Source organism: Charadrius vociferus, unplaced genomic scaffold (genome assembly GCF_000708025.1).
Source record: "Charadrius vociferus isolate BGI_N301 unplaced genomic scaffold, ASM70802v2 scaffold512, whole genome shotgun sequence".
NCBI lineage: Eukaryota > Metazoa > Chordata > Aves > Charadriiformes > Charadriidae > Charadrius > Charadrius vociferus.
In genome coordinates this window covers 694,426-714,363 of record NW_009647050.1, presented here as the reverse complement: position 1 = coordinate 714,363, position 19,938 = coordinate 694,426, and the positions used below count along the sequence as shown (strand labels likewise).

General features: G+C 47.3%; 1 protein-coding gene across 1 annotated transcript in view; it reads right to left on the bottom strand.

Moving 5' to 3' along the window:
* Positions 1–1,363: 1,363 nt before the first annotated feature.
* Positions 1,364–19,938, bottom strand: part of FLNB (filamin B, beta) — an 83,967-nt gene continuing 65,392 nt past the window's right edge. Inside the window, exons 36-52 of the mRNA XM_009895750.1 lie at positions 18,147–18,221; positions 17,323–17,425; positions 16,281–16,421; positions 14,552–14,680; positions 13,885–14,058; positions 13,586–13,744; positions 12,993–13,196; positions 12,250–12,402; positions 11,801–11,923; positions 10,960–11,226; positions 10,368–10,505; positions 10,162–10,277; positions 8,147–8,279; positions 6,932–7,108; positions 4,290–4,508; positions 3,137–3,340; positions 1,364–2,405 (exon numbers count right to left, since the gene is read on the bottom strand). Of these exons, the coding sequence (XP_009894052.1) occupies positions 2,218–2,405; positions 3,137–3,340; positions 4,290–4,508; positions 6,932–7,108; positions 8,147–8,279; positions 10,162–10,277; positions 10,368–10,505; positions 10,960–11,226; positions 11,801–11,923; positions 12,250–12,402; positions 12,993–13,196; positions 13,586–13,744; positions 13,885–14,058; positions 14,552–14,680; positions 16,281–16,421; positions 17,323–17,425; positions 18,147–18,221 (2,703 nt within the window). The 3' untranslated portion in view covers positions 1,364–2,217. The remainder of the gene's footprint in view (positions 2,406–3,136; positions 3,341–4,289; positions 4,509–6,931; positions 7,109–8,146; positions 8,280–10,161; positions 10,278–10,367; positions 10,506–10,959; positions 11,227–11,800; positions 11,924–12,249; positions 12,403–12,992; positions 13,197–13,585; positions 13,745–13,884; positions 14,059–14,551; positions 14,681–16,280; positions 16,422–17,322; positions 17,426–18,146; positions 18,222–19,938) is intronic.

Genomic DNA, 19,938 nt, shown 5'->3' with positions numbered 1-19,938 from the left:
TTAACTATAAAAAGGAAATAATCTGATAAACCTGGGGCAGGAAAGTCCTTGGCAGCCGCTGCATCTCAAGTTTCAGCGGGGTTTCCAGCGGGAGCCATGTTTGGGAAAACATCTGCTGGTTTCCATGGCCGTGCGCCGGAGGCGAGCCGGCCCCAGGTGCAGTGCTGCACTGAGAAACACCTTCTGCAAACAGCCCCATGGAGCCCAGAAGAGCCAACGGCTGCCACCGGCAGCGCCCCGGGATCAGCCCTATCCTCCTGCCAGCACCTCCGGGGACATCCCACTCTCCTGCTCTGCTGCCCCCGGATACGGGGTCTACGCAGGGGAAAACCGGCACAGCCGCATCATGCCCCATTCACACTCCACCTGCTGCCGCACAGTACCTTTATGCCGTGGTTTAAACTTCTTCCAGACATTTTGTTTTAGGGAAAAAAAAAATTAGAGAAAAAAAAAAAGAAAAAAAAGAATGGCACAGAGGTTATGCCTAAGTTTTTCAAGGCTGCCTGCACAGCTCGTGGGCCGGGGGTTATTCGGTCTGCCTGAAGCTGCTCACGCTGTAGTTTTACTTTGAACTTTACTGACTACATATGAAAAGAATCCAATGTTGGTTTTAACATGCACATTTTAATGAAGCAAACATTTCTATTTAATAAGTTATAAGATACAATTTTACAATCCTGCACTTTATTCCAGTTTATTTTGTTTTTACTTCCTAGTTTACAATGTAATGAGCATTTCACATTAAGGCACAAAAAAAGCACAGTAAAAAAACCCCAACCTTCCTTTATTTCCCCAATGACTGTGCTGGAGAGCAGTGCATCCACACGTAACTACAGAACCGTAAGCGTGAACTTCTCCCTAGGGACAGACAGTGACGTTTCAACAGGTTTTCAAACAAATCCTACCTTCTCCTAATCGCAGAGTTAAAGCTCATTTGGAGAGTTTACTAAAGCCCCAGCAGCTGACAGCAATTCAGATACGCACTTGGGAAGTAGCACGGAGTAATCCAGGACAAAGAGACAAGTTGTAATGGAAGTTTTCCCCCCCTGACCCTCAGCAGGATTTCAGCACGAAGGGGATTTCAGGAGAGAGGAGTGTGCTTCAAGCATGTCCTTAGACTGAGATATAATAAAACGACTTGCGCCAAAGATGGGTTTGTTGATTGGTGTTGCTATTATTGGTAAATTCACATACCCGCCCCATACCCGCCTACAGTGTGGGGTCCCATCCCCAGGCTGGCTTCTTTGCACCATCTCAGCTACTCGCCCAGCCCGCAGCCTCCAGGGAAACCGCTGATCATCTTCCCAATACACCGCTGTGCTCTGACCTCCATCAATTTTGGGTGACACAGGCGAGAGCTACACCTGGCTCGGCAAGTGTAGGGGCTTTATTTAACTCAGCCAAACCAGGGGGGGGGGTTTCTTAAAATAAATCAAAGAGTGTGGGGAGTTACCTGTAAAGTCACAGAAATTTCACCAGAATCCCAAGCTAATTAAAAAACACATCGCTAGCATCATGGCCAAAAAGCTACCTGTCTAGATTTACAAAGCGTTAACATAGAAAGGCTGAAAGCTTCCAGGAAGTCATTTTCAGTCTGCTTTTGGTGTGCTATAAAAGATAAACTTTTCCTAAATGTAAACCATTAGCAAAGCATTTTCAGAAACATTTTAAATTTGAGTGGTAAAGCCACTTTTAGTAGCTTTTTATAATGTTAAGCGTTAAAATTGATCAAGTATACAAAGGCACCTATTATAGTACCAGTTTTACCTCATTTCTTTACAGAAAAGAATTTGAACTGGGGACAGCCCAAGTCATATTCCATAACTAAAACGTAAAGTCTCCAGTCAAATAAAATCAGTAGTTAAGATACCCAATTAACAAAGACAAATTCCAGTTTTCAATTAACATCTAAAGTCTTTAACATCCGCAAGGGAAATTAGTGTCTAGTTATCCACATGATTCTCCAAACATTAACAGTGACCCAGACAGTACTGCAAAGGTACAATTTGAGGAGGACATTAAATAGATTAACATTAGGTTGGTAAGTAGGATAGAAGTGAAATGCTTGTGAAAAATAAAAGTTACAGAGTTTACTTCTGACTGTATTGAAATGTGAGCCGTGTGTATCTAGATACTGCATTTTGCAACAGGACTGCACCCGGTATAACTCTACATCTGAATTGCAAACGCAACGACTGACTCCGACACTGGACGAGTTTAAGGGACGGTGACGTGGAAGGGACTCCCGGGGATGTGCTCGTCACCCCACTTCACCGCCAGTATATAGTCACCCCTTTCCTTGACGACATACGTTACGTTGTACTGGTGGCTGCCCAAATGCTTGATGGATACCTCTTCGCAGGGTATTGTAGGTCCGTGGACACCAACTAACAACATATTTGAACCTACAGCAAAATAACAGACTGTTAGCATTCCCAAGCTTAAATAAACAAGCACAGTTGTACCATAATATATTAGCTCCATAATGCAAGGATTTTGTTATTTTAATTCAGAGCGGTAGCCTGAGGCACGGCTAAGATAATTAGGTGTAAGAAGGAATTTTATTTAAAAAGAGCCTTCAGCCTCGTAGAGGCAAGGGTTTATTTGTGCATTTTGCCAGAAGACCTGACAGAGCACTATCTAACTAGAGCACAGGGACATGAACGCTGCTCGCGAAAGCGAGCAGGCACTGCCTTTCAAGTACTTCATTAGAAGTAGCTAGCAGAGAGCCGTGAACATGGCTGGCCTGTAATCCACCCACCACAGAGCTCCCAGATGATGACGGTCAGCGCTGAAGGCTTACGGGAACACCTTGCTTACATGCTACACGGGAACACCTTACATGCTACAATGCACCACAGGGGTTGCCGAAGTTCAGCAACCTGTTTGTTCTCATGCCATAACCCTGTGGTTTCTTTCAGGTGCACCTTGCTCAGATAAAGCCATTTGGAGAGGAACTGGCATCTTTACAGCCTCTCTATTAGGACTGATTTGTTGAGCACCATGTAGCCTTCAGAGTTTTCCTTTAGAACCAGATCATCACCTCAAGCTCTGAATTTTAACTTTGCAAGTTGGTTCAGGGCAAAAACTGTCCAACTAAACCACCCTGAGACCCAGCGAGTTCCTATACCCATACCTGCTTTGCTGCAGTCCACGGAGAAGGAGCTTTTCTGACCCACAAAAGCCTTTGAGAGTCCTGCTCCCCGGGAAACCACTTTGCTAGCATCTGAGGCAGATTTGGGAATGGCGCTATAGCAAGTTTCAGTCGATGACCTTGTCACCGACTCTACCAGGATGGAAGAAGTTTCGTTGGCGCTGCCTGGGCTAACCAGTCGCTGTCCTGGAAACAGAAAAGACTTCTGACATTCAGATTCACCCATCTGAAAGGCGTTTAACAAGGAGGTTTCAAAACCCTCCTAATGACTAGCACGCATTCTGCATCCAAAATGCATTTTTGGAGAGGAGCAATTTCCTACTTGGGTTTTTAAGCTGACATCTTCCAGCAACGCTGGCGACAATCCCATCCCAGAGCCCTTGAGTGGTTAAAGGACCACAAGAACTTCAGGATTCATTAAGCAAAGCTGGCTGCTTAAGAAGAGTTAATTGTGCTCCAATCACCAAATGCCAAAAATGGCTCGAGTTGGCAGAAAAGCGAGTGAAATTTTGCAATAACCCATTTTGAAAGCAGAGCATGTCCCAGCCCGGGGGAGCGCAGTCCCTGCCGCCGCTCCCCAGAACATCACCGCGCCACGGGCACCAGGAGAGGGTTCACTAGCTCAGGGGCAGCAGGAGAGATGAACTCCAGTCTGTGCTTAAACACAGTGCTGAAGAGAGAAAGCTTCCTAAACCAGCCTTCCTCACGTCATCTAGAAGCATCCCAGACATTACTGACCTTTGGTTAGGTGACACCTGCACCAAAATGAGACCAAGAGGGGCATCACTTATGCTACAGGCAGCCAGGTTTCAGGCTTGGCTGGGGGGGAAATGGGTAAATAAGTAATATTTCCCTACTGCAAATGCAACGCCCTAATGCTAGCTCAGGATTTAATATTCCCCCATGAAGCTGTTTTACAGCCCTCTGCTGAGTCAAGCTGGCGAGCTCCGTGACTGATGCTCTTGTAGCCTCTCCTGAGACCTCTCATCTAGGCTGTGGAGGTGACAGGGAGAAATGTTTTGCTCCTTGTGTTTTTGGGCCTCTAGACCTGAATGCCGCACTATCTCAGAGGGACATATTTGCTGAATGACACAAACTACTTCAGGCACGCAGTAAATACTGGTTAGCTTTTTACCTGTAACCTTTGCCTTGAAGGGGCTGCCCACTATGTGGTTAGGTCCACCATATTTAACTCCAATTAAATAGTTTCCTGGAGCCATGGGTGTGTACATGACTTTGTAACCTTCTGGAGTTTCCTGGCAGTCCATTTTCACCTTTGATGGCCCTTCAATTGTAACAGAGAGGGTACCTGGACCAGCCTTGGTCGTGTTAATGAAAAACTCCGACTGCAATCCTAGAAAGACGTAGCACAGTAAGACACACTCTTCCTCACACCCGACGTTACAAAAGCAGCCCGTTATTAAATAGGAAGGGGTAACTCGGTGCAAGACGGGGCTGCACAAGGCTGCAGACAGGGAGGGACAGCGCGTCTGCCTCCAGGCATCCCCGACCGGGGGCTCCGCACCCCGGCTCCCTCCTCCGCTCATCCCGAGAGACTGCAGGGCAGGTGGGAAAAGGGATCACGAGAGCCCTTTAGGACCAAAACGGAAGGATTTGGGCATCAAAAGACTGACTGGGAGAGAAAACTCTTAGAACAAGCGCCTTTCTGCTGGGCGACAGAGCCTGCGCTGACACAGCCTCCTGGGCGGCTGAGCTCAGGAAAGCTCAGAGGCATCTCACTGCCCTGACCGTAAATCAGCAGTGAAGAACCCACAAGAAAGGAACAGAGAAGAGGGGCAGGAGATCTCCTGGAGGAGACGGGTGTTTGAACTGCTCGGCAACAGCACTCCAAGCAGTTTGTGGAAACAAAAGCTTGTTTAATTACAGCATCTGGTTAACACAGCTGAATTACTGCTGCTAATACTAAGCCAATGACACAATGCCAGCAACACAAGAAAAAAATTAAGCCAGGCTTTCAGCCCCCAAATAATTTACTGTCAAACTCTGGCTTCAAATATTTATGATCTCTGGGCTGTTGTATCAGACGCTGCTGAGGAGGAACAAAATGCTCGGGCTCAATCAGCACCAGGGCGGTTATGGGAAAGTTTACTACAGCTGTGAGTTGAAGCACGCAAGCATGCTGATAAACTAGGGAGAAGTTTCTAGCCCCTCCACACAAGAGGCTGCTGTGTCGCAATGCTGGAAGAACCTGGCTCCCACAGAGGGTTGTACCATCTCCCAGCGCTTTAGCAGGAAATCTCACTGGCACCGCCTGCCCGGGAGGTAAGGCAGCCAGCTTGCCGTACGCACCGCTCGGCCAGGGGAAAATTTAATTTCCAAAGCCAGCGAGCTTCACAGCTTCTCGCTGAAGACTTCTCGCTCCGAAGTCACTGCTTTTTCCCGGTGCCCCAAATGAAGGCTCGCATTGTTGGAGGCTGCAGACGCGCACCCCGCCGGGGGCCGTCTCAGGTGCTCAGCCACCGGCTATTGAAACCTCGACACTACATCATTGTTCGGAAACGCTGCTCAGCAGCTCCCAGGGCACGGAGCTTTTGGCAGCAGCCAAAGGGGGCACAGAGTAACTTTGCTGAATTTAAACAGTCTACTTAGATTAAAAACAACCCCAAGCACTTTTATGGATGGAGAAAAATTCCCCTGACCCTGATGCATCAGTGGCTAGTATTAATGAGTGCTTTTGTTTCCACCTACTAAAGCCACACAGGCTATAATATCTCTGTTTTACATAATGTATCCACATGTTTCCAAAAACAACTGCTTGGTTTCTCCAGAACAGCAGAAGCTTTGACTGAGTAATTGCCGTTTTTTTTTTTTTTCCAGGGAGAAAAAAGGTATGAAATGGAATCTACAAAAGACAGCAGTAGATAGGATAAGAGGAACTAGCTATCACCTTGCTTATCAAATCAACAAAAAAAATAATATCAGTTTTATTCTGCTATTCACCTGTGTGTGTGGCCCAAGAAAGCACACAATTAAATAAATTGAAGTGCATATCCTGGAATGCTTTCATACTTTCTTACTAAGGCCATAAATCATATAAATGAAAAAAAAAAAGTGTAAGCCCTGCATTCTTGAGTCAAGAACTATCAGATGGGAGGTGGGGCAGCCACAGCAGGTAACTAGGTGTCAGATTTTCAAGAAGAGTCAGCATGTACGCTGCCTCTGAAGCATGTATAGTACACTAAAAACAGAAAAATCCACCCTACTTCCTAGAGTTTACACATCATATTACATTTAACTTGAAATTTCTTAGAGGTACAAGCACTGGAGAAAAGGTAACTGGGAACCCCCTCATAGCCGTTTAATTAACAGAGGTATGCAAGCTAAACAAGACTCCAACTAGACAGCCAACAACATCTGCGTTCACAAAAGCCTCCAGCCTTTGCAGACATCGTGTTCACGAGTGGAAGGGAGCCAGAGCACCTCCGGCGCTCCGAGGGACCACCGACATGGCGCTAAGCTAACCGGCAGGGTCACAGCCCAGCCGCTAACCAGTTCAAGTGAACTCGTGCTGCAGTTGCTGGTTTACAGAGGTTTTAAGTTTGTTAAGGCTCAGTATAGCCTGCAGACTTGCTGATTGATGGTTATAAGCCTTGAGGAGCATGCGAGAAAGCAAAATTAGCCTGTGCCCAGGTCGGCAGAGAATGTGGGTTAGTCCAGCTGCCTTAGCAGGGAAAGTCATGTAAAAATACGCCTAGGAACAGCCTCTGTCTCTCTCAGAAAGGCAAAGCGCAAAGAGGTCTGTAAAAGAAGGGTTACCCGTGGTACCGCTCTCCAGGCCGGATCCGTACGCCGTGACGAGCGCGGGATTGCCCGCCTGCCCCGGCTCCCCGACACGCACTTTGAAAGGGCTGCCCACCACGTGGCTTCCGTTGAACTTCACGTCGATGGAGTGGATGCCGTTTTCGTGGGGGATGAACCGCACCGCATACTTATCTGCAAGAGAGAAGTGGCTTTTCTGATATCTCAGAGATAACAGTAAAACAAACAGCAATCAAACCCCGTGCAGGGCTGGTTAGCAAACCAAGCAAGGCTCCCGTAACGCTTCAATATATTTTGGTCTCAGCTTAAGCAAACTCAGCTACACAAGCTGCTAAGCTCATATGCAGGCAGGAAAACGCTGCATTTATCGCAGGAGGTGTCACAGATTGCATTTTCACCTTGTCTGCTAGGACCTGATCTCAGCTGTCATCTAGTCTGTGGGGTGAGTTTTAGGGTTATTTGCCTCACATGTGCGCTAAACATGACAGCTTAATCACAGCCCAACCTGTCAGCGGTCGAGAGCGCAGTGCAGAGAAGAAAAGCAGCTGTCAGGACCAAACCAGCTCTCACCAACGCGCTGAGCATGCAGCTCTGACACCACAGACGCCGCACCTTTATTTAATAAAGTCATTTATCAATTTGTTGATATTTAACATTTTGATTGCGTGTCAACCCAAAGGAAGGACTGGTCTTCCCCTGCCGGACAGCTGCTGTCTGTCCATAGTACAGGCCATAACTCATTCAGACTTCAAGAGAAAGAGAAAAGCTCTTTGCTGAAACAGGTGTTGAGCTTTCTGTAGTGTTTGCTTATATTCAGCTTCCTTGACGTTTAGTATGAAGGAGTGAGTGTGAGTTAAAAATAAACTATTAGTCTAAGATGGAAGCATAGCTTTGAAAAATAAACTTCTTCCCTGGCTAAATTCAACAACCACATCATATTTCATTTATGACTAGTATCACTGTACCTTCACTGGCAAGCCAAGACTTAAATATCTGTATCTTACACGAGGTCAGGGCTCAGTCATTTCATGAGCTATCTAGGAAAAGCACGGCACAACCCTCTTGACACCAAGCAGTCATTCTCCAAGCCAGGTCCTTGTCCCCGGGATACACTGTTCGCAAGCCAAAGGGACTAAACGCCCTCGCCATGGGGCAGTGAGCGTGTTTTGGAGGTCACCCGCTTTGTGTTGACCAACGTAAAGCCATGCTCACCTGGCTCCAGCTCAGACACGTGGCACTCTTCTACAGCTCCGGAGGGGCTGTGGACTTTAGCATCGATCTTGCCCTTTGCCCCGTTCAGCCTTATGGCAAAGGATGCTGGCTGATTAACTTTTAATCCAGACTCCTGAGAATGCAACAGTCAGATTATCAAATTTAAACTTCTCGTTTCAGACAGCACAAGATTTGTGGCAGGGAGATAACCGCTTCAGCATATATTTTTTTTTTTTAATTTTTTTTTTCTTTTTTTTCCCCAGATTTCAACCAAAGGAGTAAAGTTGTGACTTGCATTAACTCTCAAATCAGAAGCTCTCTCCCTCTGAGGGGGTGGCTGGCTTAGGAGTCGCCCAGGTTGGCTAGGCTGATTTTTCCCATGGTAACAGACCGGTTTTGGAAGCCAGACAACTCTGCCAAATCAGAGTTTACGAGACTAGTCACCCGTTATCGCTGAGGTCAGCCCCCAGTATTCAGGCACTTGACTTAAAGGATGTTTAAGCTATAGCTCCATTTTCAGCCCGTTCATTCATTCCAGATTCATTCAGGGGAAAAGCCTCTGATAGCCCAGTTGTCTGAAAGAGTAATGTGCGTGTTTATATTTGCCACAAGAGGCTGCATTTAGAACACCACCACAAGATGTCTTAACATGAGAAAGTAATTTAAGACACAAAACCAGATGTTGCCGTGCTGTCAGGCCGTCGGTGGAAGGCGAGGCAGCTCAGCATCCGTGCTGCACCACTCCTCAACCAGAGCAGCCCCTGCAGCTAACCTGCAGTAATATTTTGTGCTGAACATACTTTACCTGATTTTGTTTTCAACTAAATCCTGAAGAGGGAAATAAATGCAACTGAGTAGAACTGAGGTACAACGTATAAAGCAAGTCCCTGATGTGGGTTTAGGGGAGGCTGATGCTGCACACTGCGCTCCGTTACCGAATACTCAGCTTTATCTGCCTCTCCAGGACTTAATTGAAGCGAGTATTCCTGTCAAAGAGTCTTTAAATGAAACACAAGAGAAACATCAATACCACAGCGACTAATTAACGCCCTTGTAACTCCTGGTTAGAAGAGATACTATCGGATCAGGCTGTCATGATTCATTTACTCAGCCAAGGTGGAAGAATCCTGCAGCCCAGGCAAACTCCTGGGGACCACAGCTGGGACATGCCCAAAAAAAAAGCCTCAACTGAAGTACTAACTGCTTATCACAACTCGATGCGGACTGAGGTACAGTATATTTAGACACAGACTCTCAGTCTCACGTCCAAGTTTCTGGCTTTGGAGATTTAAGTCAGGCCTTTAATGTTACTTGTATTTTAATGCATGTAACCACACACACACAAAAATGATACGGTGAGGTTAACAGACGAGCCCAGACCAACTACAAAGCTGTGATTCACTCTGAGATTCACTAGTGTTCATGAATCAGCTCGGCTGCGACTGTGTGGTTTCGTGACATCAGTCAGAGCAAATCTGTGCTCTGACTTCATGGCGGGGCCCCCTCCATCTGCCCACGCGAACGCTCCAGCGAGGCTGCAGCAACATCCCCAACCACACACAGCCTGACGCTGCCTCGCCCGTGGAACCCCAGCTCTTCACCAGTCCACATCCCAACCGAGTAACTTGGTACCAGCATGATCACTGGTGGTTCACATTCATGTTTCAGTTCTCCTCGGCCTTCCCCTAGCTAATGGGTAGAAAGCAAGTTTTAGCTCCTCCAATGCCATTTCTAGAGCCTCTTATTCTTAATTCCCAAGTGTTACCACATGTAATATACTTAGTTGAGCATTCTGCCTTCAAATTCTGGCTAGCCAGAGCTGGGCCAGCTCTACTGGCCCAAGTTACCAAGAGCCCAGCTGCCAAAAACCTCTCTGGCTGCAAGCTGAGCTTGAAAACAAGCACCAACGAAGGCAAGCCTATTACTAAGGAGAAAGGACAACCATTTTGGTCTCGGAGAACAAGGACGAAATCAGTCTGTGTGGCAAGTTGTGGAGATGTTTCCTTATGTCTCACCTGAAGGCTAGTGACAGTGAGCCTGCGAGCATCATCAGAGGGGGCGATGACAGGAACCAGGTAGGGGCTTTCAGGAATGTGCTCGTCATTGAACTTTATGGACACCTCATAGTTGCCTGCAGGGAGAAAAGCAGCAGTGAGTATCCTTAGTTTCTTTGAAAGTAGCATTCAGTGTTATTTCAGTATGATTTGGTCTTGGTACGTACCTGGCTCTTGAACTATGTATGATACACCACAAGATCCAACTTTATGGTCCTCAAAGGCGATTTCTGCTTTACTTGGGCCTTCTACTGCAATAGACAGTCCTCCCGCTCCAGCTTCCCGTGTCCATATACTGAATTCAGCTGTTGAAGCACAGGAGAGCACACACAGGAGTAAGTTTACTGCTGCTGAGTTGCAGCTTCTTCCCAAGAGACCATGCAGCACGCCATAGTTAAGTGTACAAGGAACATCCTCGTCCCATCATCCTGGGTAACAACACCTAGCAGTTCCTCCAAGAGGCTCCTATTAGCCTTGAATCTGCCTAGCAGCCCTGTATACCACACCTTACAACCTCAAGGTCATCCTGTGAGAGCAGTCAGTTTCCAAAATGTGGATTTCCAGACTTCTCCATCCACGTGACACAGCAATATTACTTCTCCATGTTTCTCCACTGACCACCCCTGGCTTGGGGCGACCCTACAGTGTTACACCAAGCTCTGCTCAAGCTCTCAGAGGAGAAGCCAACAAAAACCAAAGCACTGCACTGCAGACCTCCACATGGTGGGCACTGGAGCCTAGCAAGAGCAGGGGACTCACCTGGGACACCCGTCTCTCCACGCTCCAGCCCTGGGCCTCCAGCTCTCACTTTATGGGCTCCTCCCTCGCCCAGTGGTCCCACGGTGAACTGGAAGGGGCTGCCCGGCACTGGCTGCCCTCTGTATTTGACATCCACAGTGTGGACCCCCATTTCTTGTGGCACAAAGCGGACACAATAGGTGTTTTTGTCAGCTTCCACGATTTCGGCATCAAAGTTTCTTCCAGAGGGACTAGTTACCTGGGCTGTCAAATCCCCGCAATCAATTTCTAAAAAGAGAATAAAAAAATGCAGATTAGAGAGTGACAAAGTGTTTTGGTATTTTTTTTGGGGGGAAAGCAGGACCTGACTCAAGTGATTACACAGTATGAATGACAGAAGAGGCACGTAGGTGCCCATTTTTACGCCCAGACGTGTGCTGCTGAGCAGCAAGCCCGGCCAGTTCCAGCTCACCAGGTGCTCTGGAGGCAGATGAAGAGGCTGGATAAGTGCAGCCAGCTAAGACTGGCCTACATGATTCACATTTGCCAGACAGCAGTACAAACACTTAACAGTCAACGTGATGATATTGAAACCCTGCAGGCAGGGTGAGCTCTGCAGCCCGTTCTCCAGCCTGCTGTACGCAGAACAGATTAAGGCCTCCCTGGTATTTATTTCTCCATACGTTGGATCATGGTCATGCTTGTTTTTAACCATTCAAAGAGACCACACTACCAGCGTCTCTTCCCTAAACTATCTTAATATGAGGATGTCTTAACATTGAAATTCCTATTTCCGCTGCTTCAGGTACACCCACACCATGCAAGTGTGAGTTATGGTTATGGGGATAGGGATGTTGCTTACCTGGAATTTTTAGGTTCAGATCACATATGCTTCCTACTGTCGCAACAGAGGGAGCCCGTCTTGTCCGTGTGATGCTCTCCTTAACTCTTCCTTCACCACTTATCTTCACAGTAAATGGGCTGCCTGTAAGTGCCACAGCAAGTCATTCCTCCTTTGCTCATTACACACCGCACCGAGGGGGGGAGTTAAAGCTTCCTCTGACTTGTAGTGCATCACAGGGGAAGTTTTAGAGCCAGCTACGGACAGTCAAGTCCAAGTGAAATACACCCATGTAACCAGAACAGTTTCGGATGCTTGCTGCTTCTGGAGGGTACCGGTAGGACCTCCTTGAATCTTTGGGACTTACGGTCCGAGCCAGATGACACAGCCCACCCGCATTTCCAGTGCTCTGGCCAGCTGGGCGAGACTTTAGTGGTACTAACAAAAAGTTGCCCAACACTTCTGCTTACCTGGAATATGTTCATCTGCAAATTTAGTGGACACAATGTATACACCAGGTACAGTTGGAAAATAGGACACTTTGCAAGTTCCGTCTTCTAGGTCTTCAGTCTGGATATCTACCTTGCTGGGTCCTTCAACTGCCAGCGAGATCCCACCATAACCTGCAATACAGCTAAGTTAGCTAAGATTTCCATATAAATTTGACATAAAATAGTCCAAACCCATAGCAGTAGCTAGTCAGTAGGCTTGTACCATAACGGGCACATGGGAGTTGCATGATGCCATAATGATATTTTTGTAGTCCTAATCAGTCAGATATTCAAGGCACAGCGTGCATTCAGCTCCCAAAATGCTGACCATATCCGTTCTACTTCATTAATGTTGAAAAGTTAGCTTCAAAGACTGTGGCCAAGGCTCCACATTAAACCAACAGGGAAATATCTTCCTCATTTCTTTCTTGCTGTACACAATGATACTAGAACCACCACCATCAAATGAAAGAAAAGCTTCATCAGTGCCTCAGTGAGTCCCTGTTGGCTGTAACAGAAGACATCAGCCAAGACAATGCAAAGCATTTTAGAAATTAGTAGCATTGTCTGTAGTTAATAACTGACAATAATGACCGTGCATGCTTAATACACTATTTGCATCTGCTGCTTTGCAGCTCGTGACCTGGTGGTTACACACTGAGGGAGACAACACTCATTTGGAGAGGATACATATCTCACAGTCTATTTGTGACAGAACTAACCTGCGTCTCTTGTGTCTACAATGAAGTCACACATTTCAAAGGTTCGTCCTTCTACCAAGCCACGTCCAAAAACTCTTGCTCGTCTGGCATCTCCTATCTCAGACTGGACCACCATGATTGTTACAGGGCTGTTTGGTACATGGCTCCCGTTTTTCTTGATGCTAACCAGATGTTCTCCGACTTCCCGTGGAATGAATGAGATGCCTACAAAGCAGAGAAAAGCAACAAACTCACTCGCTTTTTATGCATGTTATATTTGATTTAAATACCTGAATCACACCAAGAAGTGAGATACTGAAAGAGCACTCTCTTTACACATGTTGAAGTGTTGCTCTCAAATGGGCCACAAAGCCATTCACATATGCTGACAAAAAGCACTTCAGTCACAACCTGGCACATCACATGCAAGCTAACACAAGAGGTCATTCCTCACACTCTTCTGTCTTTGGCCAACTGTACCAAACAATATCAACCACTTGGTTTGACAACGGTCTTCTGGGAAGGAGAGGAGAAGTCAGTCATTTTACATAGCAAAGCAAACTGGAGTAGAGGCTCCTATACTACTCTCTCTGATCAAGACTGTCAGAGCTTACCAATGTGGTTATTGGGCAGCCTCTTCAGAAGACAAGGCTCATCACGACCTGATGGGGCTTTAATGCTGGCTGTTAGGAGACTGAGATCAGTCTCATTGATGTCCAACAGAAAGTCAGCAGCAGAACCAAGCTTAACCTGGGACCGTCTTCTGTTATCATCTGAACATATAAAGAGGAAGGAGTCAGAAAATACGACAAGGCTAAGTGCAGACTTCGCGTTCCTGCCATGAACCAGGTCCCCCGTGCTGTCACAGGTTAATTTTCATTATGAAGGGCTTCCAGAAGTCTAAACTTTATACCTGTGATCCTGGCCGTGAACGGACTGCCTGGGATATGCTTGTCGTTGTACTTGACCAGGATGCTGTAGTTCCCGGGTAGCGTAGGCAGGTATGTGACTGTGCATGTCCCATCTTTGTTATCAATGCAGCTGATCTCTGCTTTTGAAGGTCCTTCAATAGCCAAGTCCAGCCCACCTAGGCAACACAGCGAACAGCACTTCTGTAAATCTTTGTGCACACCAAGTCCAAAGACTTGGTCCAAAGAGGAAGATCCAGTACTTGGTACCAAAAATGCAGCTTAGATGCATGTTTTCAAAGGAAAGCAGCAAAAAGAGCTCAGGCCAAACCACTAAGACCACAACTCTATTCAGGCTGTTAGATTTACCCAACGGTGATTCCACATCCAGTCATCATTCACTAAATCTAAGCTGCCTTCATTTTTAATTAAATGAATCATTTGCACCCTGTACCACAGGGTACATCTACTGCTCTCAGGAAGAAGTAATAAGACAGTTTTCACTCTAAGATACAGCTTGATGAAATCCCTTTCACCTGATATTTGCACAAGTCATTTGTATCGCACCAGGGATTCACAGTTGCAGAGATGAATGCAAATGAATGCTGATGCTCATTACACTTTCAAGAAGTTCCTAGCTCAGTGTGGGATGAGTTTAAAGAACAGACTTACCCTCTCCTGCGTCTTCCGTGACAATGGTGAAAGTTGCTGGTTTATTGGCAACCCCATAAATGAGGCCAGGCCCATAAGCAGACACACTGCCGCTGTTTGGATAATTCACGTAGAACTGCAGAGGGCTCTCTAAGGAAAAAACAAAACAAGCACTTTTAAGGATAAGTGGCCTGGACTACAAGAACAAAACAGACATCAAGCTGCTCCGACCCAACGGGATCTTATTTTTATGCTAACTGATACCTGTGTTCTTCAATGCTATTCTTACTGCTTGATATTTAAAGGACCTTTATGTGACTGTAATGCACTTAAAAAAACCCGAGTAAACCTCCCCTTTCATCTTCAAAAGGTACTTCTCCACAATTTGTTCCACATTCAGTCACGACAAAGTAACTGTTACTCAAATTACCAGAGATAAGCTTCAATGATGTTGTAAAGGGTCTTATTCATTACAAGTTTATTTTTAGCACATTAAATCAGAACGTGACTCAGAAGTGCGCTTTCAGTTCAGGCACAGATCCTGAATTTTAGTAGCTCAGAATTAGGAACTAGCGCAGCGCATTGTCTGATTCAATGAACCTGAACTAGCAAATTTGAAGGGTATCCAAAAACATATTTGCCAGCCTCAGATTAGCTAAGCTGGTGCACAAGAACAAAAAGTACAGTCACCAACAGCCAATAACAGCTCCAAAAAAAGGCACAGATAGCTCTTAAGTCCAAAGTTAGATTTTGCAGATGAGGCAGTAGCAAATTTGATTCATGATAGCCTTCAAGAAGGAAACATTACAGCACACCATCCTTCCATCCAGGTGCAGGGTAACGGACTTACTGAACCGATACATCCGACAGTTTGGCACTTATGGAGGTGCTATATCCATCTACACCAAGCGCTGAAGATACTGAAATAGCACCATTCATCACGTTATCGAGCTCCCTGCTTCAGCCAAAGTTATCCTGTGTTTCTGTCCACCAACAGAGCCAGCAGCCCACTTCAGGCAGCGCTGGAGGTATTTTGTCTCATGTCTACACATCCTTCTACAGATCTGTCCCTTTTCGCCCCAGCCCCACGCAGCCACCATGCCCGGAGAACCACGGGGCAGCCTCAGCCTCCAGGCGAGGCACAGCTCCGGCCGGGGAGCTGGTGAAGTAAGGACAAAAGAAGAGAAGAGAAGAGAAAGGGAATGAAAGGCAGCGGGTTTTGTTTGTTAAGAAGCAGCCAGGAAGAAAGAAAGATTACAGCATAGTGTGCATGTGTGTTTTATTTTATTGCAATGGGACGGAAAGAGTAACTATAGTGTTTTAGCCACTTAGTCCTCCCCACAGATTGGAGATTTTATGCCAATGCAGTTTTAAGGATAAGCACACGCTGTAACCACTAGTTTTGCTGAGCACCACAGCAGTAAATTTCAACCTGAAAAAAATGGTAGTTAGAAAATTGCATGTTTCTTCTTCATAATAAAACGCCACAAAAGCTAGTTTCCAAAACCAAAATCCATTTTAAGCCTGGCTGGTACTACTAAACCACAATGGAAGCTCACATGTGCCGGCACTTACTCCTTTGCTTTAGTTGCTCTCTGGACTGTTTGCAGATGAACTGCTGCTGAACGGTAAGACATCCTGCGCAGTTGTTATTGCGGCGCATACAGCTAAGCTACAGAAACCTCACCAGGGAGCAGATGCATCAGCAGAACACTGCACTCAGATTTGTTGCCTGCTTTGTCAGACTCACCTGGGATGTGCTTTCCCATATATTTTATGTGCATTTCATGCAGCCCCACCTCCGTAGGAGCATATCTCACTGTTACTGTGCCATCTTTGTTATCCACAATATCTGGCGTATCCGTCTTTCCAGAGGGCATGTGTACTTCACCTACAAAAAGCCACCGTGGGAGTTACAAAAGGAGAAGTTGCCTGCTTCCCCTCTCCCACCCACAAAGAACTGTCTAGCCATTTTAAACAAGCATTTTAAATTGTTAAATTCCTTACCCACAGGCACAAATAGGAGACTAATGGGAACACTAACCAGACATGTTTTCTACTTAAGCTACATGAATACAACGCAGTGGTAGACATCTGGCAAACAGTCCTGTGACCTTACAAACTCCGCAGGCAGGGCTGTTTGCTTCAGCCACTGAAATTTCCACGGCAAGCCCCAGGAAAGGCACCGATCTACCTCCTCGCAAGACGCTCCCCTCTCCTGTGGCTCTTTGGAAAAGGAAAGATCGACTGTCCCTTCAGCAGGGACAGACCAGGGCTTGGGGTGGGATTCCTGAGCTAGAGGGCAGGAGGGGACACAGCCCATGTGTGCAGGAGCTCAGCGCAACTGGGGTGTTACTGGGGCGATGCTCTCAGCTGCCAGACCTGTGGAAGAGGGGTCGCCTGCTTTGGAGAAGGCATGTGACAGAATGCCGGATTAGACCGTTTTGCAGCATCTGCACAACTATAAATAAGAGAATTTATCAAAGATGCGTGTAGCTGCTCCAGAGGGGAAAAAGCAGCAACAGGTCCTACAGTGCAGTTGCTCCCATCCTAGCACTGGGGACCACGGCACCACCAAGAAACCCCTCATTTAACTCAAACCATCGCTGGGGCGTATCCTACTCACCCTCAGCGGGTGCCACTTCATGTGAAATTAAACCACCAAGCTGCTGGCAGGATACAATCCTCCCCCACAGGCTGTGGTCTGGACCACCCAGACTGTTAGCTGCAAACGGATAAACACGCTAACAAAAAGCAAAACCTCCCCGAGAGGCTACGCATACTCCAGGTACCTGTTATTTCTCCTTTCCTCACGGCAAAAGGGATAACCATATCAAAGGGCCTGAATCCCATGCCGTTCATGTCTCCAACCGGGACATAAGCTTCTTCCGTCACCTAAAGGAAGCAAAAGGATGGGTCACTTCAAAAAAAGTCCCGTAGACCCAAACGAGTGCTGAGCAACTCCACTGAGAGCACAAGCAGAAGAGAGCGTGGGGTGATTATGGCACCCAGCCACAGGACTGGGCTCAACCAGAGCAGTGTCCGGCCAAGCTCTCCTTCATAACGCCACCACACCGCAGAGCAGAGCGAATCAAACACGGCGCGAATGGGAGACATGCTGGAAAAAAGTTAAGAGATAAAAATGGAACACAAAGGGATGGAAGACAATGTAGTGCACGCAAGACCTAAAGTGGCTCCATCTGAAAGGATTTAGTTGCTTAAGGCCTGGAAGAGAAAGTGATTTTTGAATGGGGCAGAGTGATTGCAACACAAAATGGACAAAAGAAACAAGTTTCACAATGCGACTCTGGACTCAAGACACTGTGCTGTTTTACTGAGAAAAAGCGGTGCGCTCAGGTTGCTTTTGCCAACAGTAGACATTGCAGAAGTAGAAGCTGTAGGTGTAATGATCCTCTTCGTGTTTAAATGAGAGTTTATTTGAAGACTCCCTTCAAGCAGCAAAGAAAAAACAAGGTCTGGACCCCAAGAACAATTGATCAAACAGAAAGAATGAACACAATGACCAGAGCGATTCAAGCAGTCCCAAGAAGCAGGCTGTCATCTGAAATGGAACACAGATGGGGGAAAACAGCTGAAAAATGTAAAAATTGTGTACCCAAGGGCGGAATCCTGGGGGGGAGGCGCCCACTGGCTCTTGCGACCGCACGACAGCATCATCTGCATCTACAGCCTGGGCAGGGGTAAAGGCAGGTTAGGTGTTATTCTGGCACGGAGGCATTCCCACCTTTCACAGTACAGAACGCGCAGCTCCTTCTAGTGCCTCAACACCTATCTCCCCACCGCGCAGCCCTCCCAGTCCTCTCACCACTACAAGGACCTGGATCCAGCCAGGGGAGCTGGGAAACCGCCCCTGTCCGCAGGCACTGGGGGAAGCCACCAGCGGCACAGCGAAGGGACAAAGCCGGTACGTGCCGTTGTTGGGAGCCTGGGAGAGAAGCTGAAAGGCAGTGCCTGAACACTGGTGGAACTGAATTTCAGAGTTGCTTTTTTACAGGACTGGTGCAGGGAGGGAAGCGAAAGGTTTGAACTGCAGATGCAAGTCTGCAGGCGCTGCGCAGCACGGCATGCCAGCGGGGAGGCCGTGGGAAGGCTGCTCCCGGCTCCTGCGCTCGGGTGAATGACCCAGCCCACGTCCAGCCATAGCTGCAAAGCTATTCTTCTGATTCATAGCCGGGACAGCGTTGTCAAGACACTGAATGTGTTTTCCCCTCTGCCCCCCCGGCACAGCCTGCCTCCCCGCCAGGCGTGCCGAGAGGATGACTTGCAGATTCGCATCTCCCCCCTGACCTTACCCCACCGCGCGTGGCTGGGGATGACACCCCCCGCAGACCCCACCGGGCTCAGCCACCCCAGTGCCTCCTGCCCGTCTGCCCCGCTGCAAACCACCCTGACAAAATAACCCGCTGGAAACTTATGCGTGGAAAGACTCCACTAAGAAAACCGATGCAAAACAGAAATACTGCTGTTCGACTGTTCCCTGTCCCCGGCTGAGACACCCAAGTCAAACACGTACTATCAGTCAGCTAGGAAGTGGGAATTTTGGCTGTCCAGGAGCGGGCTCCCTGACCTCAAGAGGCATTTCCTGCAGGGAGCTTTGAGTGGTGACCAAGGGAGTCATTTTTCTCATGGACGTCTTCAGAGGCAGCGGTAGTGATCTGCCAGGTAGGAAAAGCTGGCGTGCCCGGCCCCGAGGACTCGCCCGCGGGCTCCGGCCGGTCTCAGCACAAGTACGGCCATGCAGTGTCATGGACCGAGATGCGCCGGAGACCGCCTCGGCTGAGATTACAAGACCAAGACTTGTTTTGCCAACACCGAGAGCTGTTCTTCAGGTGAAGGGCTTCTGTGAGCCCTGAGAGGCACCTGGGCTGCTCCTCAGGGAGGCTGGGGTTTCGTTTGCTTTTTAAATCTAAACATGCTGAAGTACTGCACATTGGAAGGAACATAATTAGACGGAGGGGGATTTGGCTATAACAGTTTAACTAGCACTTGCAAATCATTTTTAAGTGTGAGCTAACAGCCTGCTTCCCTGGGATCTGTCAGCAGACTGTTCCTTATTTTGGGGTCAACGTTATAGAGAGTGAGAGATGGACAAGTCAGAGCACTGTATCTGACAATGGCTGAAGTAATTAGTCATAGAAGCGAATTACAACCACCTCTACATCGTTTAGAAAAAGAAATACATGGTCAGGAAATGAAAAACGAATTTGTTCAGAGAAGCCAAGTCTTCATCCTCTGATGGCTTCTATCCCTCTTCACTTAACTGTACTGCCTCTCAAAATAAGCTCTGCAAGTAACAAAGATTCATTAGCTCCTGCTAGTCTAATAAATGCCTAAACAAACATTTACACACAGAGTTAACCTATCACTAAATAAAACATGGCAGCAGG